General features: G+C 40.8%; 1 protein-coding gene across 1 annotated transcript in view; it reads left to right on the forward strand.

Annotated features, from left to right (window-relative positions):
- The first annotated feature begins 217 nt into the window (after positions 1-217).
- Positions 218-24,401, forward strand: part of kcnk2b (potassium channel, subfamily K, member 2b) — a 29,409-nt gene continuing 5,225 nt past the window's right edge. The window contains exons 1-5 of the mRNA XM_030047402.1: positions 218-406; positions 11,347-11,464; positions 18,720-18,880; positions 21,830-22,032; positions 22,590-22,597. Of these exons, the coding sequence (XP_029903262.1) occupies positions 218-406; positions 11,347-11,464; positions 18,720-18,880; positions 21,830-22,032; positions 22,590-22,597 (679 nt within the window). The remainder of the gene's footprint in view (positions 407-11,346; positions 11,465-18,719; positions 18,881-21,829; positions 22,033-22,589; positions 22,598-24,401) is intronic.

Genomic DNA, 24,401 nt, shown 5'->3' on the forward strand with positions numbered 1-24,401 from the left:
ACAGATGATTAAGCCCACTCCAAGACCCTTTGGCCTTGTAGTGGGAAAAAAAAAAAACAACCTAATCTTAGCAATGCATTCTGTTCTCACAGTGGCCGCACCTGACCTTCTTGACCCAAAGTCTGCTGTCCATAACTCCAAACCCCGCCTGTCTTTCTCGGCCAAGCCGGTGGTGCTGAACTCCCCAGAGGATGAGTATGACACCAGGACTACTGTCATGAGGTGGAAAACAGTGTCAGCCATCTTCTTCTTGGTGGTGCTCTACCTCATCATCGGGGCCACAGTGTTCAGAGCACTAGAGCAGCCGCATGAGAGTTCCCAGAAACTGGCTATCCTTGCTGAAAAATTGGACTTCTTGGCCGTGCATGCCTGCGTGAACTCCTCTGAGCTGGAGGATCTCGTCAAGGTGGGTGTAAGCATTAAAACCATACACGAGAATACCCTGCCCTCTGCTGCTGTTCTGGACGCCATGATGGAGATTGATTTTTTGTAAACATCTCACACAGAGAGTGAAATAGAGAATGACATATTGTGATTGATATTTGGAGATTTGAAACTTGGGTGGGAATGCATGGTGTAATGCTGAACCTTCATAGTTATATTACAAGTTGTGGACACAGGGTCAATGGGTGACCATGAGTATTGATGTCAGTTTTAATTTGATGGTATTTTCAGCCAATTAGTCAAGAGACTACACATATCTGCTACATATTCATTGTAAAATATGTCTGAGCTGTTTCCTTTCAAGTGGCTGCATTATTTTCCTTCCTTTGTCTTGCTTGTGAAGCTTCTGTAAATTTCAATTTGCAGCACAGGATAATAAGAATGTTATGCAGTAGGTTTCACCTAACACTCAGCCAGTTTTAGAAACACAAAGAAAGTGTATTGCTGTGATCAGCTTTGTCCATTCATGTTCAATGAAAGAATTTTGCAAAAGATGTTTGTTAATACTCAAATCTCAGCTGTGGTACTAAATCTGATATGCTCTAGACTGAACTATAACCTAAACCTCTATAACTGTAGCATCAGGAGTAGTAATAGTTCTTTTTGATTGCTATCTCACAACATAGATCCACTGACTTGAGACTCATGCCTTATGGATTTATGGATCTCACAGCTAACTGAACTTGTCACGGCTGAGGAAAACCATTTCTCCTGAGAGAATGAGGCGAGCCTGATGGGTCACTTGATCACGATCACCACCTCTCTAATGTGCCACAGCTTAAAGGCCTTTAAATCATAAGGGATGCTGAATTGTCTGTCACCTCTAATCTTGGACCTTCCTCTCAACCCTTTTCCTCTTCAAACCAGCAGCCAGTTTGATCAGAATAAAGCTGGTTGGAGGAAAAAAAAATTAAGATTCTCTTTGGAAGTGGACGCCACAACAGCTGAAAACCTTATGATAACATGAAAACTATGTAGTGTACATACATAATTTTCTATTCCCAACTGGTATTCATTTATTCCACCTGAGCATATAGGCAGTCCATCTTGTATGTCAGATTTATTGATAAAATGCCCTTGACTACGATGCATATAATGTGTTTTTTTTTTTTTTTTAATATACAATTCATGCATATCTGTCTTAAACCAGACTAAAATTTAAATATTACACATCTAACTGCTTAATTCCAACCATAAGGTATCATCCACTAATAATGTGCCCACTTAAATACAAGATCTTGGTCTAAAGGTGGAGTATGCATGAATTTGTGTAGATTAATCAGTATTGTTAAGACAAAATCTTGGAAGTTTTGTGTGTGTGGTAAAAGTCAAGACGTCCTGGAAGTGTGTTTTTCTGATGTTTATCTACCTTTTGGAATATCAGAGCCAAGCAGCTCTTCTTTCCTTTATTGATAACCAACAGTGTTACCAATCAAAATGTATCACATGGTAGAGCTCGGGACAAAATGTGATTTTATGATTTCTCCAGCTGATGCCATATGTTAGTATTCTCTCCCAAAGTAGCATGGCTCTCAGTGATTGCAGGATTTTATGACTATTGCAGCCATTTTGCTGGCATCGAGTGATAATTGCGTGGAGCCGGTGGCGTTGGCACGGACCCAGAGACCATGTTAAAATTGATCCAAGGTGACAGGCCTTTATTGTTGAATCCGATCCAATGTTCATTGCCCACCTTAACGGCCCCATTTTAAATTTGGATGAAGGTAATAGGCCCTGTACGAACAGCTGACAGTGTTTGGCTCGAAGATGTGGTGTTAATGTCCAGAGACAAGGGCGGAGGTGTCATTTCAGCTTTGATTGGGGCCGCACTGCTGTTGGAAGTTGGACGTGTCGTTTCCAGTTAGTGAAAAGCTGTGAGTTATTTTGGATTTCTATCATACAAATTGTCAAAATAGTATTCCAGGTCAGTATACAGTATATGTCCTCATGGTACACAGGGTTTTAACTAACTACATGGTACATGTATGGCTATGTTATACTGGGAGCCAATGACAACCAGGGTTTGGGAGGAACGGAATACATGTAACAGGATTACGTATTTTAAATACAGAATATGAGTAACTGTAATCCATTATCCCTGGATTCCTCCGCTGTGTATTGGCTCTGTCCTCCGCCATCCGGCAACACCCACTGGTCACAGGTCATAACTTATTTTTTGGTTTTGCACCTCCAGAATGAGCTTTTCTTTATCCATGGAGTGTCAATTGGCCTCTGAACCTCCTCTGACCTGTTGACTTCAGGCCTGGCTCCTGGCTTCATAAATGTTTAATCAGTTAGATCATCCATCTCCAGTGGAATTGTCCCATCACATCCACAGAGTTGCTTCCAGCGCTATCAGTACATAGCTGCACAAAGACTGAGAAAGAAATCCAGCAAAATGCTTTTACAGCCAGGAAATAACATCAACATTTTCTTTTCAAACAAGAAAATGGTTGAAACATAACAGGGCGGTGAAAATTGTGTCAGCCAGCGGTGGCACTCTTTTCAGCATCAAAAGACTTCAAACCTCAAGAAACATCTTGAAGTGATTCATCTCTTTATTTGGATAGTGCTCATTATCCTAAGCTAGATCCACTAGCCGGCAAATTGAGGTCAAATCACAGTGTGACACATTTGGGTTAAGTTGGCAACAACGGTGAATCGGTCTCACTGTGGTTAGGTCTTATCTAGTGCCATGAAATTTTAATGGCATAGTGACTGTATCAACTGCAGGTAATCTGGAAATAAATGTAAAACGAATCAAAAAGCATAGATTAAGAAAATTCGTTTTACTTTATTCAGCCGATTTGTGAAACATGCTAACATTTATGAAAAGCACAGTATTCCTAAATGAATCTAAAATGATGGATTCAGTTACAGGCTTTGAGTAATGTAATAGAATATGTTACATATCACATTTTGGAGCATGTATTCTGATGATCTGTAATGGACAGTAACCCTCCCAACCCTGATGAGGCCACAAAGGAAGAAATTCGTTGTCCTCTGTAGTACCTGCACATTTATATAATATATTAAAGTGACAGTGCCTTTGAAAGCAGATATAATTAATGGCAGAAAGTTCATCCTTGTCTCAGTATTGAAGGGGGATTGTCTCCCTTGTCCTATAAATCTACACCCCTGTCCAGCCATGGTGACGCCTATGACGCCTCATCGCCTCTGGACTCACATGGATACCTGCTGGATGCTGATGTCCTGGTGTCAGGGGCAAATTTAGTGAATTTCACTTTGCCTTCTATTACTTACAGACTCAGGGTGCTGTGATCCTCCTCCTCATGCTCTCATTATTACCATTACTTACAATATTTACCCTCCCCTTGGCTCTGAGCATAACTTGGCAAGGCAGCGCGCTAAGCACCATTTTTGGTACAGAGCAGGATTCAGCTTTGTTCCAGCATCAACACAAGGAACCAACATCAACAGCATGTTACACGTACCTCAAATGTGTTGTTATGCATACAATGAATATATTATACTGCACTGTGCACAACATAGACAAAGTGCCGTGAGGGTAGATCATTAGCTTGTATGGCAGAGAAATGGAGAGGGGGAAAAAAAATTAAGAAATCAGAACATTTCAGAAAACAAAACACAGATGTGCAAAACAAAACCACACATGAGAAATCAAAACATTTCAAAAAATGGAACCACAGCAGTTGCATAACGTAGGCCTGGACTATAGATAGAAATTGAAGAGCTGTGAATTGATGCAGGGTTCAAGGATTTTCTTTTTCAAAAGCTCAGGAAATCTCGGCGCTTGGCATGTGTGCTTCAGACTTGTGCTGATAGGCACTTAAAAGTAATATTTCCCCAACATTATCAGGCTGGATGTGAGCTAGTTATGCATGCGCGCTCACGCACTTTACAGGCTGGAGGCTGCCGCTACACTGCTGCCATGTCTGCCGTTAACATCCATCACTATTGTTCATCACCAATCAGCTATTGTTTCATAAGTTCAGCAAACCTTCAAGCAACGGTTTCTCTCTGATGATTTATTGATGCACACAGCTCCAATCCAGGTATCATCCACACGCTCAATTATGTATAGACACACACACACACACACACACACACACACACGCACGCACACCACTGCAAGAATCCAGTGATCAAAAGCCAGTGCATCTGCTTCAGCAAAGGACCAAGAGGAGATATCCCTCAAAGGGAGTAATTAAGAAAGTATGCGGTGTGGAAAGCTCAGACAGAGGGAGTCAGGCTTTCCCAGCCTCAACCTGTTTGCCTCAGCCAAGAGACAGCCTTTGTGCTCTTGACATTATTCCATCCTATTTTATTGCAGTCATATATGCACAGAGCAGTCCGCCAGAAGAGTGCATTAATATGTCCGCTTTGGCTGTGGGGACGGTTTGAACCGGGCCTGCCTGAGTGCATGACTGTCTCAATAAAGTTCTTGAAGGGACTGGCGATGTGGGGTTTGAGGATTTCATTTCCAGGGTGTGAGCTGCTTTAATTTGGGAGTGATTAGGGGCTGAGAGAGAAGATTAAAAAAACTGATTACAACATCAGGCATCACTGCAACAATAGCTAATTTGTGTCACTGAAAATGTTATCAGAGAATTTGTAACACAGATTCTGATCAAATCTTCCCCCATGAATGAGAGCGGTTCCAGACCTGTGTCAGGAGGCTGCACCTAAAGTATCAAACCCATTGGTTACATCTGCGAAGCTATAAACCACTATAGATGAACTCATATAGCCTGTCATATTTACATAGATTTATATGCATCCCTACCTATCCTTTAAGGAATAACAATTCTTAAAAGTGTGAGATACTACAATAGGGACATCAGGATATTAAAATCTTACTTTAAATTGGTTGGAGACATAATTCAACATTCAATATGCAGCTTCAATAGGCTTCACATTGTAGTTTATCTACATTACCAGCTCTGTGTGGTAGAGTAACGTTTTCCATGTCAATACAGTGGAGTTGACTGACTGAAGGATTGCTTTCCATAAAGTGGCAATTAAGTAACTGGAGAGGTATCTTGGTGTCTGATGCTAGACTTACATGTTCTGAAATTCTAATTCTCAACTGAATTTCCAACCTTTGCAGTATCTCAAGACACGGGCAGCATAGTAGATTCTTTACATTCTATACATTCTTTATATGACACGTTATATTTGACTTAATATGAAACTTCTCACCCGATACCAGGTCTGTGAAGTGATTGCTTTTCATGATAGTGTCAGAAGCATTGCAGTTTTTGCACGGACAGCCACCTTTATATTTGTGTGTGCAAATGTGTGACCATAGTAGACTGGTGTTTTTCATTTTCTCTTTCTGGCTAAGCCTTCTCACTCTTACTCACAGACTTGTAGCTGTTGTCTGTCCTTTCCTAGTAAATGAACGAAGCATCAGCCCTCATCTCTCCACTTTTCGACCTACGGTGTCATCGTTAAGCTTGCTGTCATAGATTAGCTCCTCACCCTGCAATTTTTGATCCATCAGCCATCCATTACAGCTCTCACACATCACGTTCAACAGTCATATCGCAGCTTTAGAGCTTTGTAGAGTGGGCAGACTTCTGAATTTGAACTCAAACAAGCAGCTCAAACAGCAGCCCCCTGAGATTCAGAGCCTCGTCCGAGTTGCACCCACCCACGTACAAACTCGTGCCTGTGGCTCTGGTGCCAATGCGATGAGGAAGCAGGAACTGGTGAGCCGTAGCTATGGTAAGCTAAGCCTCTTTACTGTAGCCAAGGTGTGCACAGGCTCTAATTGGACTGAGATCACAACACGTTGTTGAGGTGATTAGATCAGATTTTAACAAGTAAGATTACACCTCCAGGAGCAGCTCAGAAACCCAGATTTTTTTTTTTTTTTTTTTTTTTTTTTTCAGAGCATTTAGTTTGCATTGGACCGTCATTATGTAATGGTGGTTTGTCAAAATTATGAGGGAAAAATGTTACCTACACAAGCTTTAACTGTGAGGCACAGATCTTGGTCAAATCGTTTTGCGTGTGGACGTAAATTGTCATTACGACATTACAGTCACAATTTTTCCCCTTCACTTCTGTATGCTTTATGCAGGGACACAGCGTGCATAAAGCCTGTAAAAGTGATGCAACTCGTGTTAAATACTCAAACCTGTAATACTTTTCCTCATGTGCAAGTTATTTATTCACAGTGTGAGATGTGTTTGTAGTGGTTGCATTGTTGGGACAGTTTCTCCTCTCCACTGTGTGGGCCCATCAGAGCTGAGAGCTGACCAGCAGCCTGTGGTCGGTGGATAAAGCTACACCTGCACTGCGCTGTCCTCACCTGCCACCTGTTACCAGTTCCACCAATGAAAATGTTACAAAAACAAAGAACAAAAGCTTGTCTTGCAAACAGAGACATGTGACATGATTTTGATAACCTTTCATAGTTGCTGTCTGACGGCTCTTTCTGCCACAAGTGTTAGTGGCGGAGCATTGGTAGGTCACCTTAGAGATTGTGTGACTGTTGTGATGTAAAATGTTGCTCTCCAGGCGCTAAATTGTGGCATCCTTGATGAATTAACCCTTAGTGTTGCACCAGGGTTAATGAAAAGGTCTGACTTTGCAGTGACTCTTTTGAGTCTGTTGGTGTGCACATGCATGTATGATTTTCCTGCCCTTGTGAGGATTTTTTGTAATTACAAATAATGGATAGAATTTTTTTTAAAGCCCCCAACTCACTTATAACAACAGCCTCTTGCTCAGCCTTTTTTTTTCTATGTAATTACTAATGTGATGGATTGTTTTTCTTTGAAGCTCCCAAAGAAATTACCTCATATTTATAAACTCCACCAGTTGAGCTCTTTCACCATTTCCTCTATAATTAGTGCATAATTGCATAGTCCTATCCAGGCAAATTCCTTAGAAAACAAGCAGTTACAAGTAAACTCCTTCTTGCAAACCTCCCCCAAAAATGGTAAAATTCTATTTATGGTAAAAGGATTTTGTAGGTATCTTGGGAAATAAGAGCACTAACTCAATAGTGTTTCCTCAGCAATTTATTAGTGTCTGCTGTGTGGCAGAGACCCCTGCTTTCATCTCCGAGCTGCTTTTCTTCATCTTCTCTCTACCCATTTGTCTCAGTAATGATTCTGTGGCTTTAGTGCCTTGAAACCACATCTTACTGCAGCGGCGTGCATTGTACTAGCCAGAAGCAGCTTTCAAAGTTTGTTTGTTCGTTTGTTTGTTTATTTATTTATTTAGCCAGAAAGGTCCCAGAGATCTTCTAACATTGGAATCTGGGTCCAAACGGCAGACAAACCACTGCTGAGCTCAGGTCAATCCAGCAGTCATCATGACTTCATCCGTCGTGATTCTTATAACTGTTAACTGATAACTGTTGCATTGTTGATTCAGTTTGTTTTGGTTTCACATGGCAAAAAAAAAAAAATAAATAAATTTTAAAGATAAGATTAATTTTTTTTTTTTTTTTTTTTGCTGTGTCACTTTATTGTACAAACATATTTGGCCAATCCAATCTCCAACACAGGCATGGAGCGTCATCAGCAACCATGGCATTTCTTTTTTACTGCAGTGCTCACTTGGGCCATACTCTGAACCAATATATTTCCTTGTTCCTCCATGTTAACAAATAGACAGAATAGATAGAATAGATAGAAATGATAGAACAGAAGATAGATAGAAGATAGAATGCCTTTACTGTCATTTAACAGCAAGCGTTACAACACAGTTTCAGTGCAACAAATAGCCACTTCAGTCAGGGCAAGGCCGCTGTGTACGTGTGCGCCACCATCTTCAAATGTATGTCATGCATAATATTTAATATTACTATTATATTATTATAATTTATTATTATTATTGTTATTATTATTATCATCATCATCATCATATGTAATATACATATATAAGATAATTTGTATTATAATATGTAATATTATATGTAATGAATGTAGTGTGCTGCTCTGGAGCTGGTTTGTACCGGTGCTGGGAGAGACCACCTCCTCAACAGGGTCCTGGTCCAGTTGTTTAAGTCCATACCTGAGAGTGATAGCTGGTGTCACATCTGTCCAGACAAACCACAGCAGGGGTGTGGAAGCCCCCTAAGCTTGATATATGGGCTTTTGTCTGTTTCCATGCTTTGTGAATTGTTTGCACTTCTTATTGCCATACACTCATACAAGATACACTTGTTCCAGGAGGCTATTAATTAAGCAAAATCACACAAGAGGGAGTGCTGTTATATTTAATACCAGCTTGCGGCCTTGTGCTGAAGGTAATTACAGACATTCTGATTGATTCAGTAGAGTAGCATGACCTTGAGAGTGATGTTACATTTAAACAACAGTTGTACAATTTTTTTTTAATCACTTCATGGTAATAAGTCACAACAGATTATGATTTATTTATCTAATCAATGTTTGGATTGCACCAACACAAATAATTCCATCAGATTTCAAACTTCAACTGAATTGAACATTTTACAACAATTTCCCAACCACAGGGTAGCTTGCTTTAGGTTTCCTCCATAGAAACCTTTCCACTCATGGCACTTTTTTGCCTGGAAAGTTGCCTGTAAGGCAGCACTTCCCAACCCTCATTTTAACTGAAGCCCTAGCCACAACCAGTGCCACTGCCACAGTGGGTGCAAAATTCAGCCATATCCAGGCGTCTTTCCTCCAATTCTTCTGATCAACAAAGTTAACTCCAATCATGCTTGGACCATGTGTCCATCGTTGTACAATCACTGTGCATATTTAATGCCAGTTATAATTTAGATCACACTGGAATATATGATTAACAGTTAATACAGAGCACTTGTAAAGTGGAGTGATGCAGAGTAGTAAAATATCAGAGTGCTGTTGTACTGATTATCAGCCTCATGGAATACCTCTTGTCCAATCAAATCGCTCGGTTGGAACTAACTGTTGTGTAATCACCATTATAATTATCAACTATTATCATCATCTTCATGATGAGACTATACAGACTTCCATTCACCAGTGATGTGCTCACTACAGTGTGTCATTTTATCTGCCATATCTCAAAGTTTGTACAGTTCTTACACAGTGCAAAGGAAACAAGCAGTTCAGTGTCAAAGTTAAAGGACCACACCAGTAATTTTGCATTTTTGTTGTTTGTTGTAAAATCACCATAATAAAGTCATCCATATTAGTTTTCATAAAAGCAGTAGCATTGTTGTGTTTTGATGACTTGAAATTGGGCAGAGTGCTTTACTTTACTTGCTTTACATGGCCAATTATCAGTTCTGTGGTTTATGAATGGAGATGAATGTGAACAGTGGAAGTAGAACATAAGGTCGCTGTTTCAAACAAAAATTCAAATCTGAAAATCGAGATATTTTGATTATATGTTGTGAAATCTTCAGTACCCCTGCGTGATTTGTAAAGTGGTTTGTTGTAATGGAAAATGTGGGGAAATTGCAGTAAACAGGCAAAACGCTGACAGTCAGTGCTGTGGTATTTTAAGTAACTGAGAGGGTTAGTAAAGACAAGACATGTAAGGTGAGGCTTGTGTTATCATGCTCAGTTTTATTCTTGCCACTACAGTGCATGAGACATTATGTTGTCATGGTAACACCTGTTTTGCTGTCTATAAGCACATCACATTCTTGTGAATTCTGGAAAACCTTGTCACATAAATTTCCATCAGAAAAAAAATAATTTGCTGAGAAATACTATAACTCCCTAATGCTAAAGATACGGAGTTAACAGAACAGTTGACACAAAGGTAAAAATAAATTTAAAAAAAAAAAAAATGTCTGCTTACCTGTGGTATAATCTTCCATCCATCTGTGTGATTTGGTGAGGTTTCCAGTCTGCCTGTGGAATTTGCTGGTGTTCTCCAGCAGGAAACAGTTCCCAATACAGCTCTATCACCCACAGAGCTTTGAATGATTCTAGGTGTCTTTGTCATTGTGTTTTGACAGAGCTATTGCTGTTTCATTTTTTGCACTATTGACAGCTTGAGCTCCATCCCATCTAGCCAAGATCATGGCAGACTGGAAACCTCACCAAGTATGTTGAAATAGGTGCTAATTAATATGCTAATTCGTTTAAGTAATGACCTCATCCGCATAATTGGTTATGTTTAGATATATCGTGATGATGTGATGTGATTATGATAGAGCATATGGCATCTCAAGTGCCTGGTATTTTCTGCGTGCAGGAGGTAGGCAGCAGACATGCTCTGTCAACAGATGCAAGTTGCAAAATTGCAGCTGTAGCTTTCTGGCTCGGATGCTCTTTTTTCCGCTGTTTGGCTCTGCATCTCCTGTGCATGTAGGAGTGTGTTTTTCCTCTTGTTGACCGCTTCGCTCTGCTGTCTCTTGTGATAAGAGTGGAGCTCAGAGTGACTGAGCACACATTGCTGTTTTATTCCCCCGTGCAGCCACCTGGCATCTGTCACACTCAGACAGAGACAGATTGATCCCTGTCACGCCTAGTGCCCCCTTAACAAAGAAACAAACACACACACACACACACACAACCACACACAAAATGTCAGTCAGGCCGGCCAGACCAATCAGCACAATTTCACCACCTGTAGGGTTCAATGTCTCAATAGTTTATGACTCTCTGCCGCTATGACTGGTGTCTCTCTTTAGGGAGGTAAGTTTTTAAAATTCTCTCAATGACATCTGTGCTCCCTGACCCCAGACAATTAATGAAGGTGACAGACAGACACTCCTTGTTGTTTGTCATGGCTTTTAATTGGTTTTGGGTTGGATGTCTATCTTCGCTGGTATCTATTCCCCAGAAGATCTGATGCACACAACTAATTTTCTCATCTCCCTCCGACCACTTCATGACACGATGCCGGTGAGAAATAGTGCTCTACATGATGTGCATAAATGTATGTGAAGTTTGAAACTTTTTTTTTTCCGCCTCCCCTTTTCCTCTCTAGCAAGTGGTTTCCGCCATCCGAGCAGGTGTGAACCCTTCAGGAAATTCGTCCAATCAAACGAGCCTGTGGGATCTCAGCTCTTCGTTCTTCTTTGCCGGCACTGTCATCACCACCATCGGTAAGGCTGACTGGTCATTACTCACTTTTTGACAACCCAGCTAGAGAGCCACAGTAACTCATGTGTCACTCTGTGAAATGGAAGCAAAAACCAAAGAAGTTCACTTTCTCTGACGGCTACTGGTAACATTAGACCTGCTTAAATAATGCTAAAAAAAATTAACGAATTACTAAAAAAATACAAAAAATGTAAATGATATTTTAATAATTTGGTGGTGAGCATATATTGTTATACAACGAAACTGTTCCAAATGTGGATGCAGAATGTTTTCCAGATGTGTTTAGGAGCCCTGTGTTATGATAGCTATCACTGCATACAGAGCAAAGGAAATGTTGCGCACTTGAACCATGTAAAGGCAAGCATTTGTTTAAAGGACCGATCAGTGATGTTTGGACCTAAAATAAAAAAATAGAATTTATATATATGATGATTCAAGTCATTTTTTTGGCTTAGAGAAATATATGTTATTATGCACAGTGCCAGTTGCCCTATCTTGAGGCCGACATGTTTAGCTCACGTGACTCAGCACAACACTATAGGGAGACACTGTAGAGGCTTCGCTATATACTGCCACTAGGTGTCACTAGACTTCCAATTGCCAGTTTTAGAGAAAAATTGTGTGTTGGATCTTTGAAATGGTAATCTGCAATGTACTTTATTTATTTATTTGTTTATTTATTTATTGTTTGTTTGTTTGTTCGTTTGTTGGCCATAGGGAGGTGTTCTAATAAGATCCCAATGGCAGAGGCTCAGTTCTGCTGTCCCATTTATCGTAGAGATGTGAGACTTGGTGCACATGTAGCTGATAATGCGTAATAATTTTGCCTTTGTAGGATTCATAAAGCCCAGCTTTATTTTTTTTCTTGCCTTCAAAAATCTTGTGTGAGCTGCAAGTCAGAATGACATCAAATATACGACAAGATAGCCTGCAATCATTTTCGGGAAGGCTGCCACCTCTACCACCTCCGCTTCCCGTGCCGCTACATTTAACTTTGTGTTTTGTGCTCAGTGGCGACTGCTCTAGTGTTTTTACATTGCACCAAAGATCACTTGTCAGTACTGTGACGTCACTTCCATAAAGATGATTGGTTTGACAGGAACTTTAGTGTGAGGAAGTTAAAGAGACCTGTTCCAATATGAGAGGAATATGATTCCCAACAGCCTGTGCTCATTTGTTCTTAGTTACTGCATAATCGAGAGGTCGTGATCAATCTCAGTGGAAGATCTCAGGCGTCATCATAAATTCATTCACTTCACACTAACATGCTTCCCTCCCCATTGTCTTTTCCACGCTGTCAGCTCCAGCTGCAAGAGCTTCATAATAAAAGCAACAGCACGCACACAAGATGCTCTCTCTCTCTCTCTCTCTCTCTCTCACACACACACACACACACACACACACACACACACACGCACGCACACGTGCACGCACACACACACACCTAGCTTGACAGCTCATCTGGCTCTTCCCAACAGATCTTGTCAAATGAGTCTGTTCAGTGAGCTGTTGGGCTTCATTTCACATCACGACGATCCTGTCAGAGTTCATTCTCCAATCTGAAAATGCACAGTGTTGTGATAACTCGATTTCACTGCTTGTTTGGGAAATTACTGGTGCTTAGGCAGCAGATTTATACTGATGACGCAAAGGCATAATTCAAAGGCTTTCGATGTTCATTTCCTGCATTCCAGTAGCAGTATAGTGATATTTCTGTGGCAGTTTGATGAAATTCATGGTACTCTGATGGTGCATTATGGAATTAAAGTTGTCTTGACTGCTTTGATTTCCGATATGATGCTGCTCCCAGTTGCTGTTTTGCTGATGTCATCTGGATCGGTGCTTGTTAATGTAAGCAGGGCATAATTGCTTGCTGTACTGTTTGTATTCATCATTATGCCTGATTGGTACAAAGTGCTCTGTGGTAACTGTTAGTATGCACAAGCAGCAGGCATATATTTTGCTGAGGTTAAAGAGGAGACAAGTACAAAGTCTGAAACAGGGTGTATGTATTGCGAATTCATGTAAAGATTACATTCCCTTACTGTGAATTGGATAATACCTCAAATTTGTTGTGCTATTTTCACCTGTTTACCACAAGAGAATGTTAGCTAAAGGTGGAGAGTAGGCAAGTAAAACAACTTTGGTTTGGTTTAGGGTTAAGGTCAGGTAGCTAAAATAAATGTCCAAAGTGTCAAAGGCAAAGCATTTTATAATTAAAATGAAATTAAATAAAAATGAAAAATAGACATGTTCCTATCCTTTTGGCTTCTGTTTGTCAAAGTCAACAAGAAAACCACTCAATTATTGATCTATTTTAACTATTCCAAGTATATAAGCAGTATACAATTAATTTAACTTTGCTCACTCTCAGTGTGCTCTCCTGGCTTTATTTGATTCATATTCACAAATTGATTCATGCACAGGGCTGAACGGGTCATGTGTGTGGAGAGTTTTAATTGGATGTAGAGTATTGAGGCTCCTGAGGCTGGGCATCTATTTTCCACCTTTTGCCTCTATGCAATTTGTCAAGGAAATGAACTGAAACCATCTTATCTACGCTGTTGACTGGACAACTGTCGGTACCTGGGCATGAGAAAGATTCAGTAATGATTGATGGTGTGGCTGGGAACTTTAATTAAGGTCCCCAGCTCCCTCCATTTTTTCTCCCACTTAGCGTCTCATTTTTTTAAGTGTGGAGACCAGATCTCCAGGGAGCCACCCTGAGCAGCTGGAACCTAAGAAACAGAAACACTTCTTTGATTATATTATGGTTTAAATACTTTTGATTTGAGCGATGAGATTTTATAATAGCACTTTCACTTGCATAGATGTGATGTAAAAATGCCACTCATTCCTTTCATTACTTCTGAGCCCAGAGGCACTTTAGCATCCCGGGGTTTCGTTGCAGTTGCCTTTACAACCTGGCAAGATAGATGCAGGGGGAAAATAACGACTCATCCTCACAGTTCAATGATGAAAAAAAAAAAAAAAAATCCTGTAGCCAGTGATTAGCCTTGCATCGGCAGACACTTTTGCTTTCCCTAAAGTCACCGAGAAGGAGTCTCCATTAACGCAAATCAAGTCTGCGTGCTCAGCTGAAGCTAATGAAGTGGCTTGCTTGAATGTTGTGTTGTCCTTCCTCTCTCCCAGCATCAATTAATGAGCTTAGCAGGCGGCTTTTATTGTCCACTGCAATTACACTTTAAAACAAGAGTACAGGCCATGAAGGTTGCTGCGTGTCACCTACAACACTGCTTTCTCACATGAATTCACTTCAGTTCGCTACAAATTGTTGGATTGTAGAAAATGTACGAGGGTACATTTTTAGCATTTTCTTATTTCTGGTTTCATCTCATCAAGGTTTGTCAGGGACAGAGTATGACATCTAAACAGTGTAACCCTTTGAAACCGGCGCAACCGAAATAGGGTCCCAATAGGGCAAAATCACTTGAGACACTTGACTTTGTGTGTTAGTAGTTTTTAGTTCACTGTGCACTGTAAATGATGAGCTCTGAGGTGTGAAACTGACCCGTGAGTGATTCCGTTTTCACTATGTGACGGGCTGTGAGCGAAAAGGAGAGAAGAAAATGATGTTTTTGTAACTTACATTTATTTTATAACTATATATTACATCTCAATAATGGAGTGTCTGATGGTATTGTGGAAAGTAAATGCATTTCCTCTAATCCATCTTTTCAATTTATCTGCACAAAAAATCAGTGTAGTGCTTTAGTTATCTAAAATCTTAGAGAGCGGCAGAATTAATCCAGTTGTAACCAACTGTTTGTGTTTGTTTGTTTTGTATATGTCTGCCTGTTTGATCTCCCTGAGGAAGAAACAAGCTTAAATATTATTATATATTCTCTTGCTGGATAATCTTCACAGCCGGGAAGTTTCCGTCCCCTCCTGTGGTTTCTGATGTATAAAAAGACAAAACCTTTCTGAATATTGTATTTATTGATAATTATTGTACATGTAAGTGTATCTGTGGGTACTGCCCCCCGCTAATGACTGAATCTCTGAACATTTGTATAATAAAGGTGCTGACTTGCCCTCATGCTTTTAGACATGTGGGTGCTGTGAATGGACCTGAACAAACACATTTTCAGAGCCTCAGTGTTCTGGTATCCAATCATGTGCCATGGAGGGCTGAGGGTTTCCCTCCAATCAAACACCACAGCAGCTGATTTCAATAATTACCACATGCTCAAGCAGAGTGTAGGAGCTAATCAGTGAAATCACCTGCTGTAGGGAGTGGGGACTGGAAATCAGCAGACTCTTGGTCCTCTGTGGTAGGAGGATTAACCGCTGCCTTAGTGAAGCGATAGTTCACCCATTTTGAAAAATGTGATATTATTTCACTTCGCCCCTAGCTGTTCTGTAGGACAGTAGTGGTGTTATCTTCCTCTCATTGTTACTGAGTGCTGGATGCTCCAAATGCTAACTGTTAGCCTTAGAGTGACCAGATGAGAGCGGGTGAAATTCGAGACAGGGGAGTTGGGAGTGGGCGTAGTCACGAATAACAGTAAAACACCTGAAAATCAAAACTTAACACTAAAATATATTGTTTTCGTTCGTGAACATGAACACTCCTTCTCCATGGCTGCCTGAAACAGTGCCTGTCTGTGGGCATCACCAAAATAATGTTTCACAATCATCAGTAGCTACCGTTGTACTGGGTTATAACTAATCAAAACGAATCAAGGTTTGGTCTACTTTTCTGGGACAAACAGGACAGGATTTGCAATTTGGGACAACTGCACATAATTCCAGACTGGTCAGCCTCCTGCCATAGAAGTGGACTGCCCCCTGGATAACATTCTTCAGAAATTAATGTCTAAATCCACTCAAATAGGTTCAACATCAGTGTCGCTTCTATTTATAACTGGATATTCCTGCTATTAATATCAAGTACGATCTGGTAACTTCTGCTCTCCAGTAGCAGCAGCCACCGCAAAGACAGAAGTAAATTGCTTGAGTTTGCTATCATTTGATTTCTTTATTGAGCACATTTCCACATGTTGGAAGACAAAAATAACAACATTCTAGTACTAAAAAGTACTAAAAGATAGCTGGTAAGTTGTGTTGTGGCTAGCTGCTTCTTTATATGTAGTAGATTAAGGCTGTTATTTTTAAGAATGTTAGCTGGGGGGAAGACCAGCTCAATGGCAGGAGGCTAACAGTTGGAGCATCCAGCCAGTATCCAACACTCAGTAGCAATGAGAGGAAGATAGCACCACTACTGTCCAATAGAACAACTGGGGGGGGAGGGAAATAACACATTTTTCAAAATGGGTGAAATATCCCTTTAAAGAGCAGCTGCTGTGCAATCACAATGTGGTTACTTCCCATAGGATTCCGTGTAGAAAAGGTGGAGGCAGTTGGGGAAAAAAATGGCACATTTGTTCACACTATTAGTTATCATGTCTGCTTTTTGTGATTATATTCTAACATGAGCCGCCTGTTGCATAACTATTCCCACTGTGAGCTGAGTGTGTGTGGTGGGTTGTCTGTTTGGTAACATTTATCCTGTAAAAATAGAAGTGAGAGTAACCCCATATTAGAGAGCAGGAGTGTCTCCTTTGTCCTCCCGGGGCACCCAGTGGTGTGAAGCTAATTTGGCATCCTGTCGCCCGTTGAAGTAATAAAGTAATTAGCGAGGCTTGATCGGCAGTAGTGTCTGTGACATTTGTGTCACCCTATCAGGAAGTGAGAGCAGAAAGTCATTAGAAGCTACCCTGCAGGTCATATCCTGCGAAAGATGAGTGTATTAATAAAGAGAAGTGATGGAGTTCATCAAGCATACCCTTTATGAAATGCTGAATAATGAAAATTTCTCATGTGAGATTTGCATTGACACGAGAGTGAGCTTTGGCTTGTTTCAGACCTTAGCATGAGGTATTGGCCAATTCTGCGTGCTGGATTTTGCAAAGCAGTTTTCATGGACACTGTCCTGGGATAGGGTTTTGTGTTGTAGAATGGGGAAGTTATGGTAGCCAAGTACCAAATCTTGGGCCACTGAATTATTCATACATATATATAAAATATATTTGTGCTTTGGTGTTTGCAAAAAGGTGTTTGTGCTCTGGCATTTATATTTATTATTGCCTTGGTATTGATATGTATTCCGTACTGCTATTTGCAGATTCCATTTCTACCTGTGGGTGTGATTCTTTAATTATTTATAAACAGTGATTTATAAACAAGACTATAAATCCAGAGTTTGGCTTCTCCGTGTGTGTGAAGCTGTTGGCTCAGACCATGCACCACATTTTTAGTTTTGGACAGGAGTCCAAAACTAAAAAACTACAGAATTCCAGGTTTTGTAAGTCTTGCTTTGATGAAAATGTTACATATACTCAGTGGCGGTTCTGACCATGTTGCCGCCCCGGGCGAAATTACTGCCTTGCGCCCTTCCGTTCAAGCCGCGCGCGCGCGCGTGCGCGCGCTCGCAGCGAGAACTTCCAAGCGATAACGGCCGCTACCGGTGCCCCTCTGGCGGCTACACGCGCCCCTCCCAGAGCAGGGGCGCCAACACCTGCACAAATACCTTTTTTGGAAAAATACTTTTTATATGGACAAAATCTTGTTTGTATAAAAAAAAAAAAAAAAAAAAAGCCACCGGTCAGCATCAGGCGGGCCGGCCGCGGCACCGGCTTGATGCTTACAGGTGCCGCGCCCACCCGGTCAGGTCTGCCGGATCTGACAGGTGAGCGGCGCACACATACTGCCATCCTCTCATTATAAATCAACTTTTGTTCATACGCGGCTGCAGCAGCACAACGGACAATGACACAGACAACATGGTTGATTATTGACTGCGCAATGCGGCCATTCGCCGGTAATTGCGGCATCAGGTGAGCCTACCTACTGGTTTATATGCAAGCACAATACATGTGTATTTGCTTAGACCCCAATATTAGACGAGGGCGTTTTTTCAGGGCATTTTCAATGGAAAAAATATTGTCTTATATTCAGATGAATACGGTAATAGAAAACTGCTTTGCAGCAGGATGATTTTTTTTTTTTTTTTTGCGCTCATGCCGCCCCCCACGTGACATGAAAATATGCCGCCCCGGGCGGCTGCCCGCTTCGCCCGTGCCTAAAACCGCTACTGCATATACTCCTGTCCAGATAATATTCGAGGCCTGTACCACCTCATTATGTGATAGCTAATTACAACTGGCATTTTGAACTGGATGCTGCCTACCCAACTAATTAACTCTAATTGTGTCCCTGTCTCCTCTCTGTCAGGATTTGGGAACATCTCTCCTCACACAGAAGGAGGGCGGATCTTCTGTATGATCTACGCTCTACTGGGGATTCCTCTGTTTGGATTCTTATTGGCCGGTGTGGGCGACCAGTTGGGGACCATCTTTGGGAAGGGTATTGCCAAAGTAGAGAAGATGATTGTGGTGAGCCGCTTCATGGATACATGTGTGCATGTGTTTCCAAGAATCTCCCTTTCTGCCTGTGTGTGTCTTCCGATGTGTACTGAGACTTTTGAATGTAGACACCACAAGAGAGTTATAATCCATGTCAGGCTTTCATTTAAAATTTTTATGGCAGATCAGTTGCATAAGGCAGAGGTTCTGGACCCCCAAGTTGATTGTCAATAAGTCAAAGACCCCTATTTTAAGTGATTTTTGCCCTTTAGGGAGTCTTATCTCAAGACAACTGGTTTGTGTTAAGTATTAAAAGCAAGTGAATGGCATCTGAAGGCAGCATTTAAACACAAGAAATCTGTGAAAACACAAAAAATCTCCCTATATTGCAGAGTAATCATTTTCATAATTAGCTTGTAATACTGTTTCTCTCTCTCTCTCTCTCTCTCTCTCTCTCTCTCTCTCTCCCTCTCTCACTAATGTGCTGGTTTCCCGGTGTGCTAATTTGTTAATTTTCTGGTTTTCTGTTCATTAAAATTGAACTCTCAGGACCCTCAAGGACTCCTGTGGGTCCTTGGCCCCCACTTTGAAAACCTCTGGCATAAAGTACAGCAACATCTAAATATGATGACAACTGTAATCTGTTAAAATCTATGCAGCCCCACATGCTCAAGCACAAAATTCACATCCAGAAATAATGGATGCTTGCCTTCAGAGCTGTCAGCAGCGAGTAGCTGACTGTGCAGAGAGGATATGCAGTTTTTTGGGTTGCCATGTCAACAGGCTTCTCCAGACCATTTTAAAATGCAGACCATTTGCTTCAGCATTTTAAACCTTAGAAATACAAAGAAATTACTGTCATTGAGAGGTATTTTAGAAGGGAAAGTCAAAGTATCATCAAATAAAGCAATTTTTAAGGTTTTTAAATGCCTCACCCATTCAGCTCGGCAGGGAGGCGGCCACCTTCCTTTTTTTTCTCTGAGGGAAATTAAAGTAATCTTGCACTACAAATTGATCACTGTCTCACTGTGGGATGATACTTGTAGATCTATCTTTCACATTACAAGTCGCACATAGACAGGTCTGCCCCTCTGTCCATATACACATATAAACCCATATGTCACAGTCCTGCGAGCGCAGTTAGACGGCACCATCCGTCATCCTGGACACGCGCTCTATAAATGGACTGCGCAGGGCGGCTTTTGGTGGTTAGTTATTAGGTTTCTCTTGGAAACGCAAAGGGCATCCTTGAAAGACCCAAGTAATCAAACTCCTCCCTCCTGTGCATAAGTCAATTAGGCTGCTGTCTGACAGGAACAATGTCCCACTGCTTTTTGAAGTGAAGATATTAGACATCATAGACTCACTGATCTGAGGTTCGCCTCTTCACAATGCCTCCACTCAGAGGCACTGAGCTTCAGGCTTACAGGGCAAAAGGGTGGAATGTATAGGGAACCAAATTAAAGCAATCACCTCAAGTGGAAAGCCAGCAGGAAACAGGGAGTGCAGATGATGTAAGGAGGAAATGTTGGAGCACTTCACATTTACCCTCTAGTTTCACTTGGAAACATGAACATAAAGCTGAGACCAACAGTTAAAAGCATAGAATGTACTGTAATGAATATACTACAAGCTGCCAGACTCAGACCTTTTGCCCCTAAAAAAAGACCAAGATTCTGTATAAAAGCTACTTTTTTTTAATCAGGATTCCTGCACAGTGCCCTTTTCCTCCATTTGACAACGCTACCATCTCACAGCAGTGAGTTTATGTAATTCTGTGCGGTGTGTTTTGCCTATGTGTTACATGTAACATAGGGCATTTTGCATAGGACATGTCTCTTCAGGTGGAGTTGTCATGCCATCTGACTGTGCAAGTTATGTCACATGAGCCCTGTGGCCTGGCTTGGAGATATTAGACATCAGCCAATTTATTCCTGGAAAGAGGTCAAAGGAAGTGACTCATCACGTTGTGAAATCACTACAAGAAAGCCTGAGGATGAGGAGAGAGTGGAATGATGGCCACATGTTTTCAGATGCTAATTCCCCTCACTTATTTATCATGAATCTTTTAATATAAAGCCTTGCACCATGTGGCACCTCTGATACCTGTTGAATAAACACAAAATGTGGTAGCGTTTGACAGTTATCTCAATATTTTGACAAGAAGACACTTAGTGCTACTTGAACGCATTTGGAGGAAAGAGATTTCAGCACCAACTCTTCTTCAGCTGCAGAACACAAACACACACAAATCAGCCCCATTAAAATTCATGCGCACTGCTTGCATTTATAGCCTCCCCACACTTCATTTCCCTCAGAGTGTTCAATATCTTTCAAATCCCTCTTAACTCCCACAGATTTAAGTGTGATTTATTTATTCATCTTTAATTCATCTGCTATACTGTAGATCGGCCACATAGGAATGCTTTGGTAAAGCAGCCTATGGATTGCCAGTTTATCACTATGCCGCCCAAACCTTCTCCTATGAAATTTTGCATTTGTGCCTATTAGCACTGGGAAATATACTGCACCAATATTCAAATCAATATCAGTCTTTGATGTTTAGTCATTAGGTTTCTCTTGGAAACACATTTTGAGAATGCACCAGTAGTCATCCCTACAATATCGTTCCAATATTGATGCCAAGATATTTGGTCAATAACATCAAGCTATTTGATTTTGTCCATATCACCCAGCCCTAGTGCCTAGTGGCATATGGATCGAGGGAGTCTGGGGGAAGCTTAATAACTCTTGTTCTTAAATAATAAATCTGTGTGGAATTGCTAAAGGCTGTGAACATATAAGTTGGAAAGGTCTACAATGAGGAAATTCACTGTTCATGCACCAGTGAACTTCATAGTGAAAGAACAACCTATTAAACTAATAGCTTATATTTAAGTGTTGCAGGTCGCCCACTTAGAGATCCTGGCTATGCCATTGCATCTATTCCTTCTATAAATAGCTCTTTTCTCCCTACAGAAATGGAAAGTCAGCCAGACAAAGATACGCGTCATCTCGACGGTACTCTTCATCCTGTTTGGGTGCCTCATCTTTGTGACCCTTCCAGTCATCATCTTCAAGAACATTGAGGGCTGGAGCACGCTGGAGTCCATCTACTTTGTGGTCATCACCCTCACTACAATTGGATTTGGAGACTTTGTAGCTGGTGAAAAAGGTCACTTGTTTTTTTTTGTTTTTTTTGGTATTTGTGTGCTAGTCTTCGCTTTTGCCTTTTGACACCTTGTTTAGCATGTATAACTGAATCAACACTCCACTGCCAAATGCAGCAATAAAAATACACCTAATGAATATTTTTTTCCAAGCAAGGTTACTCTTGAAATGTGCATAGTAATAAATGCCAGACACATCAAACAGAAGATGACTTGATGAGTCATAACAGTTAAACCAAAGCAGTCACTTCCAGGATCACTAAACAAGAGAGCCCATTAAAATCACAAAATGATCTTAGGACACTAAGTGTTGAATTGAATGCTTGAAACATGCACAAACTGTTGCCTTTGTTGTTGAATTCCCACACTCATACACAGTCATCAGAAGCAGCTTGTGCCAGGTTATAGATAAATTACAAAAATGTTGTCCCTTAATGAAAATAATTATAACCAGTACACTGAATTTATAATTGATACCATGTTAAAACTGATTTGTTTACCTTCATGGAATTGATGTATGTATGTTTTCATTCACACTTTTTATAGGCATACAATGACTTTCATAACAGGGAGAACAGTAAAGTCGTTACTCTGTGTGTGTGTGTGTGTGTGTGTGTGTGTGTGTGTTGGTCGGTGGTGGGTGTGCAGGCGGTGTTAGCTTTATTTGACCCGTCTGTCAGGTGACAAAGGGGAGGCTGGTGGGGAAAATCACTGGCTCTTAGCTGCAAGATGAAATTTTTCCAAATAGGCCTAATGATTATAGATTATATCTCCCCACCTGCACCAGTCCTAGTAGTTAAACTAATCAGCCTGCACTGTTGTATGATGAACTGTCACTGTGCAGTAGGAGGGTGCATGAGTCTGCACAGAGAACAGTTTGCCACAGCTTCATCTCTCACACAAGTCTGCTGAATTTATGAGGGCTGGTCAGACTAGAAAGCCTTACCACAGTGCAAAGGAGGTGAACATGCAAAGAGTTTGCATCTCCAATGTCACTGCAGGTTATGTACATCCCTTCCCTCCTGACAATAAGAGATGCATTGGACAGAGTGTCCAGTGTTCAATTCCGGCCTGGTCTCATGGCAGCTCATGATAAAGTCATGGAAATTCAATCTATAGGTTCGTGTCCTTGGGCACCAATTGTCAGTTCTTTTCATGACAGACAGAATGACTTTAACAGGAATGTTTTTGTGCCTGTACCACGTATTGTGTTGTAGTACAAGGAGTCACAAAGGCTGTGTAAGGATGCAGGCTGGGTAGTGGATGGGCCAATCAAAACGACTCACTCAGATGACTCAGGTTAGGCTCCAAGGTTAGACCAGGGTTCGTTTTCATAACGTTACAGTGTCCAGTTTCAAGATTTGGTGCCTAAATCGAACCTTTCCCCAACCTGAACCAAATGGTTTTATGCCTAAATCTAAAGTTTTCCAAACCTTAAAAAAGTGTTTTTTATACCTAAACCTCACCTCACCCATATATCCACCTGGATATACATTTTCATTGGCTAAAGCTACCAAAATTTAGCCCTAAGTGGTTTTATACGGTGGCCGAGAACCGCCATCGCTGCAAATAAAAAAAACGATGCAAACAACAAAAAATGCTGCAAATAAAAAAGAAAAACGCTGCGTTGCAAATAAAAAAGCAACTATCGCTACAAATAAAAAAACGCTGCAAATAAAAAAAACGCTACAAATAAAAAAGGAAAATGCTGCAAATAAAAAAGGAAAATGCTGCATTGCAAATAAAAAAAAAAAAAAGCAACGATGCAAACAAAAAAGCCAAAATAGATTTTTCATGGCAGATTTTTAATTTTTGTTATTTAAGCAATAAGCCCCTTGAAGCCGTGGGTTACAGTGATTTTACAACAGCTGAGGGGCGTTCTAAAATGTAAAATCGCCGTTGTAAAATCACTGTAACTCACGGCTTCAAGGGGCTTATTGCTTTTATAAAACGGTTATGCCATAACATTTCTGCCATGAAAAATCCGTTTTGGCTTTTTTGTTTGCATCGTTGCTTTTTTTTATTTGCAACGCAGCGTTTTCCTTTTTATTTGCAGCGTTTTCCTTTTTTATTTGCAGCATTTTTTTTTATTTGCAGTGATCGTTGCTTTTTTAATTTTCAACGCATTGTTTTTCTTTTTTATTTGCAACGTTTTTTTTATTTGCATCGTTTTTTTTTATTTGCAGCAATGGCGGTTCTCGGCCACCGTAGTTTTAGCCACTTCTGGCAAAGGAAAAAACAAATTATGTACACGAATTAAATGTGTGTGCATATGCATGAAATGTAAAGTTAGCAGAACCGCATCTGGATAAAAACATCAGGATGCTGTAGGATTTTAGTATTTTACAGATGCCGCAGTATTTAGCCTAAATGGGTCTGCG

The sequence above is a fragment of the Myripristis murdjan genome, chromosome 24, assembly GCF_902150065.1.
Source record: "Myripristis murdjan chromosome 24, fMyrMur1.1, whole genome shotgun sequence".
NCBI classification, from domain to species: domain Eukaryota; kingdom Metazoa; phylum Chordata; class Actinopteri; order Holocentriformes; family Holocentridae; genus Myripristis; species Myripristis murdjan.